The sequence below is a fragment of the Notolabrus celidotus genome, chromosome 9, assembly GCF_009762535.1.
Source record: "Notolabrus celidotus isolate fNotCel1 chromosome 9, fNotCel1.pri, whole genome shotgun sequence".
Lineage (NCBI taxonomy): Eukaryota > Metazoa > Chordata > Actinopteri > Labriformes > Labridae > Notolabrus > Notolabrus celidotus.
In genome coordinates, this window is record NC_048280.1 from 11,137,570 (window position 1) to 11,149,788 (window position 12,219).

The 12,219-nt window shown below is 38.8% G+C and overlaps 2 protein-coding genes across 2 annotated transcripts; one reads left to right on the forward strand and one right to left on the reverse strand.

Annotated features, from left to right (window-relative positions):
* Window positions 1-135: 135 nt before the first annotated feature.
* Window positions 136-6,051, reverse strand: utp15 (UTP15 small subunit processome component). The gene is made up of 12 exons (XM_034691320.1): window positions 5,870-6,051; window positions 4,859-4,972; window positions 4,671-4,763; window positions 4,359-4,543; window positions 3,613-3,791; window positions 3,320-3,445; window positions 2,854-2,989; window positions 2,614-2,698; window positions 1,658-1,813; window positions 1,337-1,438; window positions 968-1,101; window positions 136-821 (listed from the first exon to the last, which is right to left on the reverse strand). Exons 2-12 carry the CDS (start codon window positions 4,946-4,948, stop codon window positions 521-523), a joined length of 1,587 nt encoding a protein of 528 aa, XP_034547211.1. The 5' UTR covers window positions 4,949-4,972; window positions 5,870-6,051; the 3' UTR covers window positions 136-520.
* A 1,192-nt stretch (window positions 6,052-7,243) lies between these two features.
* On the forward strand, window positions 7,244-11,236 carry LOC117818455 (transcription factor BTF3-like). Its single transcript, XM_034691322.1, has 6 exons — window positions 7,244-7,346; window positions 9,003-9,071; window positions 9,171-9,284; window positions 10,156-10,357; window positions 10,457-10,513; window positions 10,860-11,236. The coding sequence occupies exons 2-6, from the start codon at window positions 9,003-9,005 to the stop codon at window positions 10,904-10,906; spliced, it is 489 nt and encodes a 162-aa protein (XP_034547213.1). The 5' UTR covers window positions 7,244-7,346; the 3' UTR covers window positions 10,907-11,236.
* The last annotated feature ends 983 nt before the right edge of the window (window positions 11,237-12,219 follow it).

Below are 12,219 nucleotides of genomic sequence, written 5' to 3' on the forward strand. Positions count from 1 at the left end.
AGCGACCTCCAGTGGAAGGCGATAGACCCTGAGGACACCATGAAAATGGATGATGATCAAAGGATGATTATCAGTGCATATTGCAACCTCTGTCATCTTTTCTCAAACAACTTGAACACAATCACTTCGAGTCACTTTCAGTTACAAAGATTTATTTATTATCTGCTTATAAAACATTTGTAAATGCCAAATAAATGAAAACACAAAGCAGACATCACAGTGAAGTCATTCAAACACAGGCGTACCCACACACGACACATTTACAATTGAAAGTAATTTAAATTGTCCCATACATACACACACACACACATTTCATACAATAAAAGCATGTCATCTTTGTTTTGTTTTCATTCACACCAGAGTGAGACCATGGGTTTTTCAGTCTCTTAAAATGTTTCTGTTGAGGACATGCAGCCTGTCATGTCAGAAAACTTGTGTCTGATGTCTCAAAAAAGGAGACTTTAGAGTTCTAAAGGCACTCTAACCAGGTCTAAAGTAGTTTTTATGCCTTCAACAAGCCTCAGGTGGTCTGAAGTTGTGGTCTTGAGGTGCTTGCTTCTCCCTGCACGAGGCCATTTGACCTGCTGGTGCCAGAGCAAGGCACCTCCTTCCTGGGGAGGGAGGTGGCGAACATCGTGTCCAACATGCCCAGCACCTCCAGGAGTTCCTGCTGATAGTCGATCTCTCTCTCCAGCAGCTCCTGCAGACGCATCAGCTGCCGGTCCACGACTGGTGACTGTCCAATGATTGACTCATAAATGTCTAGTATCATCTCGGCCGCTGTAACAAGGACCGGAGCAAACCTGGGGTCCACTAAATTCCTGAACAAGATGTGAAAAGTATGCATTTGTTCATGAAAATGTGTAGTTTTGATCAAAAGTTCAACTTCAAGCTATCAAACTTGTTGCATCTGATAATACATTTTGTCAGCATTTGGTTAGGGAATGAAGTTTTATCTGCATCTTACCCGACAAGGAAGTGTAGCAGGTGAGAGAGTCCCTGTTCATCTCTTCCTGCCAAGGCGTTCTTCAATGTCCCCCTTCGATCCAGCTCCTTCATTACAGCTACTGTGATCTCTGGCTTTCTCAGTCTTATCCATGTCTATGAATAACATAAAAAATGTCTGTAAATCACACTACTGCCATTTCCAAAGGTTTATTTATGCAAGGGGGATGCAGTTCAACTTCCAAGTTACAAAATTGCACTTGTACAACACTATGCATGTCACTGCTGCGTTTAGCACATTTGAAAAAAAGGAGTTACACTGAAGACAAAAACAAAACTTGTGGAAATAATATCCCTTGTTTTTAATGTTTTTAATAAACATAAAGCATACCTCCAGAGCTGTATCCAAAGCCTTCGAGACATTGAACTTCTTGAGTTGCTTGTCATATTTGGCCAAATGCTGTTTCACTGACTTACTGACAAGATAATCATCCTAAAGAAGACAGAAAACCAAGACATTAATTACAAGAGCCCCATAAGCCTTGTTTTAGTACTGAGGGATCGAGGCATAAACAGTAGCCATTGTCAGCTTGTCATCAAATTTTGCAGAATTCACTCGATGTACTGTATCTCTTGGGGAACAAACACAATGTATAAAACTGCTCACTTCAGCTACTGTGTGATACACTACAGTATAATACTGTTAACTTACCTGTTTAGGGACATAGTTCTTCCCCTTCACAAAGACGCGATATGATGGTCGTCGCCTCTGTTGGCCAGACGTTTCCTTTGGCTCCTCTGGGCTTTTCCTGTGTTTGATGCTCAGAATGCTGTTGGTCATACCCACAACGATGGAGTCATCATCCGGCTGAGGAGGAAAACACATGTAGTGTTTTATCATTCAAGGATTTAGGGCCTCTTTAGTAACACTGCTACAATTAATGTAATAGCAGGGCATAACATAATCCTTGGGATATAAAATATATCAATATTCATCTTTGAAAAACAGAGTACATTCAGTGTTGTAATTAGCAGCATTAGTGGCTATGCAACATTGGAAGAAGAGGAAGTGGTTGTGTCCAAAAAATAGTACTGATAGACTTTTTGATGGTAAAAACTTGACAAATGGAGGATCATATTCATTATGCATCACAGGAGTATTTTGTCCTTGAAGGCCACCGTCACTTCAAGGACAAGGGAGGATATGAGGGGGAGAATCTGATGTAGATATCACTAAACATTCCAATTTCTCCACACTGTAGCTTGAAAGCACATCTCAAAAATAATAAAAGCTTTAAGTGCAAAGTGTCTTCAGTTCAGACTGAGGTTGCACAGTGTGTTCTGTAAATCTTACATCCTCATTCCGACACCAAACCAAGGATATACTGTTTCATCCAATTTTACTCATTATTATCAGGTGATACTTGATTTTTCTGTCAGCTGCAGCAAAGCCATCTTAAGACTCTCAGGGCTCCAACTGAAGATAGGTTTTAGAAACTAGCAAATTGAACCGCTTCACTTTCAGGGTTTTTTTGTATAGTGAGAGAAGAATGAGTCCAACAAGGAATTGACCACCTTTGGAGTCTATCTATGAAGTGAGCACCATCATTTTGGCTTTAATACACTTTCCTCCACTTCTTTTGTTTGATGATGAAGGTCATTTCTTACCGCCAAAGCCATGCTGAGGATGGAGGCAGCATAGTCAAAGTTGTGGACCACTTTATAATTTGATGTGTTGTACACCTTCACATGCCTGAAAAACAAATAGTGGCATCAGGTTCACATTAAAAAAACTTAGAATTTTGCAATGGTCATGGTCAATGGTCAGTTGAAACTGTGACTAATACATTTCTAATATTTTCCCTGCTCTGTTACACATGTCTGCTGTGCAAACACTCATCCACATACCTGTCCAGAGAAGCTGACAGCAGTCTATGTCCATTGCTGCTGAGACATAACGAAGTGACAGTTTTGTGATGGTTTTTGAGAGATACCAGAGGCTGACCTCCTTTTAGCAGATCCCACACTTTCACAAAGCGACCACCTATAGAGAATGATGAAGAGATGTTTTTTTACACCCTGGATAAACAGTAAAAAGAGTCAAGTATTTATGTAAAAGTGCAGGGAGGTTATACGAGCGGTTGGTTCTTTGTGTCTTGGTTGATTTTAGAGTAAAATATTCAACAGAATGACAGGATTTTATCCTTTGTGGCCTTGTCTGTCAAGCACTATCTACTTTTTAACTTGTTGTGCATATGCAATACCATTACAATCTGAAGTAGGCTTATGGATGTTTCTTCAGTTGCTATTTACACAGGAAGTGTTTGGCTAAACAACAAGTTTGCACACGTTGTGGACACCCCTGTCCAATTACCTGCAGATACGAGGAGTCCCTCAGAGGGATAGAGAAGCAGACTCTCCACTGGCTGCCCATGATCCATTGTCATCACACTCTTATCAGCTCTGGCATCAAACAGTTTCACCGTGTGGTCATAAGATCCTGGGAAAAAAATATGGATTGTATGTCACACTAAACAGACCTATTTCATTTAGCTTTGATTTAATTTTTTTCATTTGCAAAAACACTGAATCAAATTAGTTTTCTATGGCTACCAGACTTTACATGTTGTCTGCTCAATTATGCTGGGTAAGGAGATTCCATCTCACCAGTGATAAAGAGATCTCTGTTGAGTTTGCTTGTGACACCACAGCGGATGTAATCTGTGTGTTCTTGGTAGGTGTTTAGCTCTGTAGCATTTGGAATGTCCCAGAGCCGACAGGTGTAGTCATCTGAGCCTGTGAGGATCTGGTAACGGTCTGAAGTGAAATCTGTCACATGTACAGCCCTGAGAGGACACAAAACAAGACAGTTTATCTCAGTTTGATTACATGATAAGAGTGTTTGTAGGTCAGAACTATACAGATAAAACAGACATCTACTCATCCTACACAATAAACATAATGCTCCCAAAAGCATATTCAATCTGTAAGCTAATGTGAAATTTAATGAAGGTGCCATTTATTAAAGATGAGATGCAGTTGGTTTACCATCTCAGAGTTTACAGGTTGTCAGAATACTTGAGATCATCATGAAATTCAGCCGATGGATCACTCAAGATATCATCATTCAACAATTTGTTCACAAAAAGAACTTCAGACAACTCAGTATGCAAGTCCAACATGTTATGTATCTCTGAACAGTTAAGAATAACAAGTGAATAGTCAACAACTGCTCAGATTCCGCTAAACTCAGCATTGGTTTTGATAAATGACTAAAATAAATGTTTCTTTCAACATAAACGTGATAAGAGGGGCCACCTAAAAATAAAGCAGGGTGTTTAAAACACATTTTACACAACTCTTTCCAAAGTGCTACTAAAATCCTATAAGACAGTGACACATGGGATACCTACTTTGTGTGTCCTTTGAACATCCTTAGTGCCACCTTGCCACTGACATCAAACAACCGGACCACAGAGTCCTCACATCCCGCCACGAGCAGCTGACCATCTGACCTGAACCTCCCACAGTAAGCAGTGTCCTTAAAGCGTGTAAATGCCTTCACAGGCTCCTGGGAGAATGGCCCGTAAATGTGGATCTGCGGGGAAAACAATATTGCACACTTAATACTTTGATATTCAAAAAATGGACAGGAAACACAATTGCTATATAAAAGGGAAATATTGATTAATTTTGCTGAATTCATACAAGAGAAGCTAACATACTCTTGTGAATGCTGTCACTGCAAAGTTATGTGGAGCCACTGGGGAGAAGTCTATGTTTGTGATTGCTCCAAACTCTTTTATCTGGACTGGAGCCTGAAAGGAGAAAATCAAGATACAGTGGAATTAAAAAAAAACAACATTCTCAGATCTGCTTCAAAGCATTATTAAGAAATGATATAGAGACTCACCTTGTAGTTTTTCCAGTACAGGGTGTCTTGTGTGACTTTTTCTCCAAGTTTAGGATACACTTGTATTTTTGTAGGTTTGAATGAAGCCATTTTGGCTATGAGAATATTTTTTGCCTGAAATGATACAAAGCATAAAAAAACATATTCAAGATTCAAGAAAGCTTTATTGCCAAATGAGCTCGCACACAAGGAATTTGACAAGGTGAAGGGAACACTGGTACTTAACAACAAGACAGTAAGGACACAACAAGACAGTAAGGGCAATAAATATATAAACCTAAACACAAATCCCAAACATCTAAATAATAACAATAATGCATTTTATTTATAAAGGCGCTTTGCTTAAATAAAAATAAAAATACTATCTGTGCAAAGAAATGTATAAGTACTTTTAAAGACATGAAATACGTTAAAATTAACCTAAGCCAGAGTACATGTGTAGTAGATGAATATAATAATAAGATATGTTATGGAATAAATTACAATATTGGACGTGGTTATTGAGGTATTGCACCGTAAATCAAAGTATTGCACGTATGTGAAATATCACAAGTCTTTAGTGGTTTATAGTTTGATGAGGTAGGATTATAGCTACACCACTTAGGATAGTTACTGCTTTGGCTTAGGTTGTCTTGAGCCACAGGTACAGAAGGCAGAATATCCAACAACATGAAATGAGTAGCGTCCAAGGTCATATTTAGACTTTCTATCACACAGCATCACAACATACCAAACTATGTCAGTCTTCAACGCTATTCTAACGCTAGTGCTACTTCGGGACAGCCGCATGCTCACTGGACTGTCCATTCAATTACGTATTTTTGACCTATGATCAATCCTTTACTAATATCTTTCCACTTAATGCTGCATAATTGATTTGAAAACAACAACTCTATACATACATCTCCTTATTATACCAACGTGCTCGGTGCCCGATGTTACAGTTCAGTTAGCACAAAGCGGTTCAGCTTGCTCACATGTTCTAATCTACTGAATTCCGATGATGCTCACCTTTAAATTAAACAGCCCAGATGTGAAGACTTGTGTCTCGAAGTTGAATGTGTTAAAATTAAACGAAAGTGATAAGGGTTGATCGAGTAAACCAAAAGTTTCTCATTTTAAAGAGTTATCACGTTGCCTCTGAGCGCACTGGAGGACGCCATGATTACCAACGTGACGACTTCCGTTGTTTATGTCACACATTTATCACTCCCTCCAAAATATACCGCTTAACCAAAACGCAACAATTTGTTATACATTTGCGTTTTGAATGCGATAAACGGTAGCATTAGAATTTAAATGTCTGAATATGCCTGAAATTAGTGAGAGTATTTGGTTGTTTTGTTTTTTTTAATCTTTCGGTGATCTGTTTCTTGTACTTATTTGTATGGTAGCCCTGAAGGACAAAACACATTTACAAAAGTTAAAACATTTTAACAAAGTTGGAGACAAATTTATAGTTTGGAAACATTTTTTTACATCTTATAAAAAAAATTACATCAGCAAAATAATTTTAGCAAGGCCAAAACACATTTACATTTAAGAAAACAAATTTACAAAAGATGAAACACTTTTACAAAGTTGGAGACAATTTTACAAACGACGGAACACTTTTACCATTAAGTCTGACTCCTTTTAGCCTGACTCTGTTTAGCCTGAGGCTATGTGGTCTGAGGCCGGTTCATCTGAATTCTGACACATGATAAAGGTTTACTGGAGACATGATGCTTTTTCATCTGAGGTCTGACACCTCACTCTGAAACCAGAGGATGTCCTAATATGTAAACCATGTCCCTCTGTTTGGTTTCTCTCCATCAAAACAAACTGAATGACCTCTCACACGATCACTTACGGATCACTTACAGTATTTGGTACATTCCCTTTCTGTAAAAATGAAACGTTAATTTGTTTCAGAAATGGTAAAAGCGTTTCATCTTTTGTAAATTTGTTTTCTTAAATGGAAATTGGTTTTGGCCTTGGCAAAAGTGTTTTACTGATTTAATTTTGTTTAATAAATTGTAAAAATGTTTTCCAAATTGTAAATTTGTCTCTAACTTTGTAAAAGCGTTTCATCTTTTGTAAATTTGTTTTATCCTTCAGGACCACTGTATATTTGTCATATGCATGATTATTAATGCCTTGGTTAAAGGGTTATGGCAATTTTCGTGTATAGAAATGCAGTTAAAACAACATACCAATAATTTAGTGGACATTTTAGTCAGAAGTAATTATTTTTAGTCTTGATAAGAAGCTGCTGTACAGAGCTCTATGTAGATTTTAAATTAGCTTTTTGAAATGAGATACTTCTACTTTAATTTAACTTTGGTTTGTTTTACTTTGATTTATTGTGTTTTTATATATTTTAATAAAATATATTTTATGTAGGGCTCATCCTGCGTGTTATCGATGACAGTGCGTCACTTCCGTCCTTCCCTCCTTTCTCCGAGCTCCTGTCGACTGTGGGATCCGCGTGTTTACACACTCCCAGGTCAGTCAAAGTCCCTGTGGCCTTTTAGACTGTCCTACTCTCTACTAACTTTCAGTATTAAAGAAAGAACAACTCCCCAGCTTACATTATGCGTTTGAATGCGAGGAAAATGTTCATTATACTTGAATGCTAGCTTCAAATTGAAAGGGCCTGAGCTAGCTGTTTAGCCTTGCTTGCTAACTACCCGGTAGATCAGTTGTCAGTATGAAAACTCGGGTGGACAAATTCCCTTCCCAATTCGAAGGCTAGAATAATGAGCCTAAGCACACAGCACACTTTAACTCTGAAGAATTAAGCCTATCTTATAAATAAGGTAACCCGTTGTTCACGCGCTGAAGAGCATAGCCACTATCTCTATCTGATCACCTCTGATAGATTTCTGCAGAACTTGAGTCAGGACTAAAAAGTGAGCAGCTATTTTGGGCTTCATGCAGCTGTGCATTCTTGTAAATGTGCTGGGCTTAAAAGACCAAAGGACAGGGGGATTTGGGGGAGTTTTAGGTCTGTCACCCAATTCTAGTGACAAGTCCTCGATATGAAATGCCGTTACATTCATTTTAATTTTGTTAGTCATGCAATTGATTGTGATTGTGAGCACTACTTTGCGTGTTTATCTGGATCAAACCTTTAGTCTGCTCAGTGGCGTGTCGAGATGGGTGGCACTGGAACCCCTGGAAATCCAATTGGCCACCCCAAAATCCTAAACTATATTGGTTTTTTGCCTTGTCATAGGTGGGGTTTCTGTTCAAATCTGTAATTTGGGATGAGTTAAAATGCTGACAGTAGATTTCTTTATTAGTGCCCTCAAATGTGACTTTGAAAAAAAACATATTTTGTAAGTCCTTAAAGAATTAAGATTAGAAGACTTATGCCACTTTGTCATGTTTTTTTTTTTTATTAAGTCAAAGGGAATATAACAACTGTTTAATACTTTAATGAAAGTAGGTTGTGAAGACAGAAAGGGTGAATGTTATTTATTTGTAAATGCACTGGCCACCCCTGCCTTTGTGACCCCTTTTTGACCAACGCGAACCGGGTTGTATTTCTGGGCTGGTGCTCGCGCTGATTCGGAGCTGGTTGAATTGCGAACCAACACAGCACCCATTTGTTTTTCCACCCATTCGAGCCCGTGGAAGAGGCACGTCATGACGTCAGATTTAAGTGACCACTTTTCCCAGCAGCACTAGCGCAAACTTTCCCTCACAACAACATCAATGGCGAACAACGGCAGCTTTTCTCCTCAGCCGACCACTGCTTTGCCTTGGAATCCATTAGTCTCTTTTATTTTTTAGCTGTAGGACAATGGCAGAAACACATTTGGTGTTTTTGATGATGGCAACTCTGCGCCCCGCCCCTCGCCCCTGACGTAAGCAGTTTGCAGTTCTAGACCAGCAAGGAGTTGGAGCCCGGCCGGGAGCCGGTTCACTCGCAGTCGAAACACGAAAAACCGGTTCTCAATTGAGCATCGGCTCCGAATTGGCCCTGAAACTGCCTCGGTCGAAAAGGGGTATGAGAGAGCCTCAGTTGGTCCACCCCGGTCAAAAAGTCCTCGACACGCCCCTGAGTCTGCCATGACAGTTTGGGAATTTAACTGGTGTTTCTGTAACTTTTTGACATACTAAAAATCATCATGTCTGTTTACTCTCATGTGTCAAGATGAAGGAGTCGATAATGAACCAGGAGAAGCTCGCCAAACTGCAGGCGCAGGTCCGCATAGGCGGCAAGGTGAGTTGGAGTAATGCGCATGCACCTTTTAAAACAGGTTTTTCAAAGAGATTACTCATTGGGCTCATTCATTAAATCTGTTTCTTTTGTCCTCTCAAGGGGTCAGCTCGCAGGAAGAAGAAGGTGGTTCACAGAACAGCAACAGCAGATGATAAGAAGTTGCAGTTCTCCCTCAAGAAGCTGGGAGTCAACAACATCTCTGGCATTGAGGAGGTACAGGATATTCTTACATTCATCCATTGTCTTCCTCCGCTTATGTACACAAATAAGTAGGTAGACAGGTCTTCATTTTGGTGAGGATTTAGTAATATATACTTAACATTACATATCCTATACCAGTGGTTCCCAAAGTGTGGGTCGGGACCCCATGGGGGGTCGCGGGACACAAATAGAGGGTCGTGAGATGTCTTCCAGAATGTTTTTTTTTTTTACCGATTATAGTAAAAAATATCAGCTCAACTTGAAGTAAAACCTTGAAAAAAGAAAATGTAATGAGTTTTCTGTCTTTCTTTTTGCCAGATGACTCCTAAGTTTAGGGTTAGTGAACAGTTAATTATCAAAAGCATCAGAAGCAGTAGGTTCATTCATAACAGGAAAAACAGCCACATGCTCATATAGGTAGGGTCATTATCTGCAAACCAGCTAAATGAAGCCACATTAAATCACTGTGAGGGACAGTGGGAGTCTCGAGTCTTTGGCACCTATATTTTGGGGGTCGCGGGCTAAAACGTTTGGGAACCCCTGCCCTATACTATATATTACATTATTAAATGATTATATACAACATCATACATGGAGAAATGTGAATGCATTGATCTGATAATCAGTCCAATACATACATCACCTCTGTCCATGTTATCTGTAAAAGGTTTTGGTTTAAAAAAAAAAAAGAAACTCCTTTTATGCATGCATGGTGCTATATCATTGACTAAATACTTGTTGTTGCCAGTAAGCATCCCTCTTATGAAAAGGGTCATATGTCTGGAACAAAGTCTAATCACCTGTTGAAACAATAACATAAATATTGCTTCCAGTGGCCTTACTTCTTTTTTTCTCCTTCAAATCATCTGATGTCCTGCTGTAGGTGAATATGTTCACAAACCAGGGAACAGTGATCCATTTCAACAATCCCAAAGTTCAGGCCTCCTTGGCTGCCAACACCTTCACAATCACAGGGCATGCTGAGAACAAGCAGCTCACAGAGATGCTTCCAGGGATCCTAAACCAGCTGGGAGCTGACAGTCTGACCAGCCTCCGGAGATTAGCAGAGACTCTGCCCAAACCAGGTACCCATAAAGCTCTTAGGGATTTATTTGCATGCATAAGTGTGCGTGTGTGGTATCTTTCAACATTGAGTTGACTGTCCATCTCCTCCCTTTTCATAGCTGGAGAGAACAACCCCCCCATGGTTACTGTTGAAGAGGAGGATGATGAGGTTCCAGGTAGGAAAATTAACCTTTTTTTAAAGATTTGCATACATTCTCATAAATATTAGACTCATAATTACTACTTGGCAGTTTAGAAGGGACTGTCCTTGGTGTTAGTGTTTTTGGAGTTTTACATGATGTCATTAGTTTAACTATAGTAGGTGTCAGTGACAGTATTTCAGAACACAAGAAAAGCCTTTTGTGAGTTTATTCAAGGGGCTGATCATTTGGTTTTGTTTCTATTTATAAGCAAGTTTAATTGGTATGGTAAACCTTTCTTATGCTCATTGAGACATATTTCTAATCTTTGTATGTTTTTTGTCTGTTTCCACATTTCTTTGCCCCTCTGTTTTCATTTCAGATCTTGTTGAAAACTTTGACGAGGCTTCAAAGGATGAGGCAAACTAGCCAGCAACAATACAAGGCTCCTCTCGACTCACTGTTCTTTGACAAAGCAGCATTTTATAATTGTTCAGCTCTGTTATTGGTCCTTGCCAACTAGCAAAAGTAGCTTTTAATTGTAACATTGACAATTGAGCTAATACAAGTCAGATTAACTTTTATGGCTGTTAATACCCTTCGTCTGATTCACCTCGTTCTACAGTACCAGTGAAATACTTAAACTTGGTGGAATGTGCAAACCTCTCTCTTTCTCACGCTGTCTCTCCTGCATGGTGATGCTTACACATCAAAAATGTATTGGTGGAATTGATCATGTAATAAAAAAATTCAGATATATCTCTCTGTTAAGTTTTGGTTAATGAGCTCCAATATCTTTCCTTCATTTAAGGATTTAACATGTTAACTTTGTTGACTTCATTATGTTTGAACTAGTGGCCCAAGTTTTATCATCTTTGTCATAACTGGCTTTGATGTTGGAACAGTTGACTTCATTTATGGGCTGTGAATGATTTCTCACTTTGTTCAGCCTGAAGTGACCTCGGTGCTGTACATAGTGCTACAATCTGTAAACGTATTAATGAAAGTGATTTCAGTTTGTAGCCTTGATGAAAGTACTACATGGAATTGCAAGGGATTTTTTGCTTTATTCACACTTACTAATCTAATATCAGAGAAAAAGATGTGATGCTATTTTAATCCAAGGTTTAGTTGAAAAATCCATCACAGTCAAAGTGTTTGGTTTCACTTCTGTTGAAGTGAAACTACCTATGTTGAGTTTAATTCATAACCCTATAATCAAGAAAATTTTTTTTTTTAGAACTGTCTTAATATGATATAGTGTCAGACCTAATGAACCTTTATGGACTAGTACACAGCTGTGTTCTACTGTACATGCTAACACATAGTACTACCACAGGTACTTTGATAAAGGTTGTACTCTGTCCTGTATTATGGCATCCACTTGTAAAGTTCACCTGCTTAAATCAGTGTGATACTTTTTTACAAAATATGAACTATGTAGGGAAGGTTGAGAGGTTATTTTAGTACATGAAATGCTCCTCCACTGCTGAAATATGAATAATGCTTTTCAGGATTTTAAGGAACCGAAACCAACTATTTCTGCTCAAATGGCAAGAGGTTTTGAAGAATCTTCGGTCAGTAATGTGGTTTATATGTTCAAAAGAAGGGTTTTTAAATACACATTTTAAGCAATGTATTCAAACTGTAGGAGGACAAATATGTAAAAATCATGAACTAAAGGGCTTTGTTTGCTATGTAAGTACGTCACAACCAGTTCAGCACCTGCTGGGACTAGATCA

Excerpts from the sequence above, each read along its gene's own strand:
- utp15 (XM_034691320.1), bottom strand. The coding sequence starts at position 4,948 with ATGGCTTCATTCAAACCTACAAAAATACAAGTGTATCCTAAACTTGGA. Across the intron at positions 1,439-1,657 it reads AGAACTATGTCCCTAAACAG|GATGATTATCTTGTCAGTAA; the intron begins GTAAGTTAACAG and ends TGTCTTCTTTAG. Across the intron at positions 822-967 it reads CTGCTACACTTCCTTGTCGG|GAATTTAGTGGACCCCAGGT; the intron begins GTAAGATGCAGA and ends CATCTTGTTCAG.
- LOC117818455 (XM_034691322.1), top strand. The coding sequence starts at position 9,003 with ATGAAGGAGTCGATAATGAACCAGGAGAAGCTCGCCAAACTGCAGGCG. Across the intron at positions 10,358-10,456 it reads AGAGACTCTGCCCAAACCAG|CTGGAGAGAACAACCCCCCC; the intron begins GTACCCATAAAG and ends CCCTTTTCATAG. Across the intron at positions 10,514-10,859 it reads GGAGGATGATGAGGTTCCAG|ATCTTGTTGAAAACTTTGAC; the intron begins GTAGGAAAATTA and ends TTTTCATTTCAG.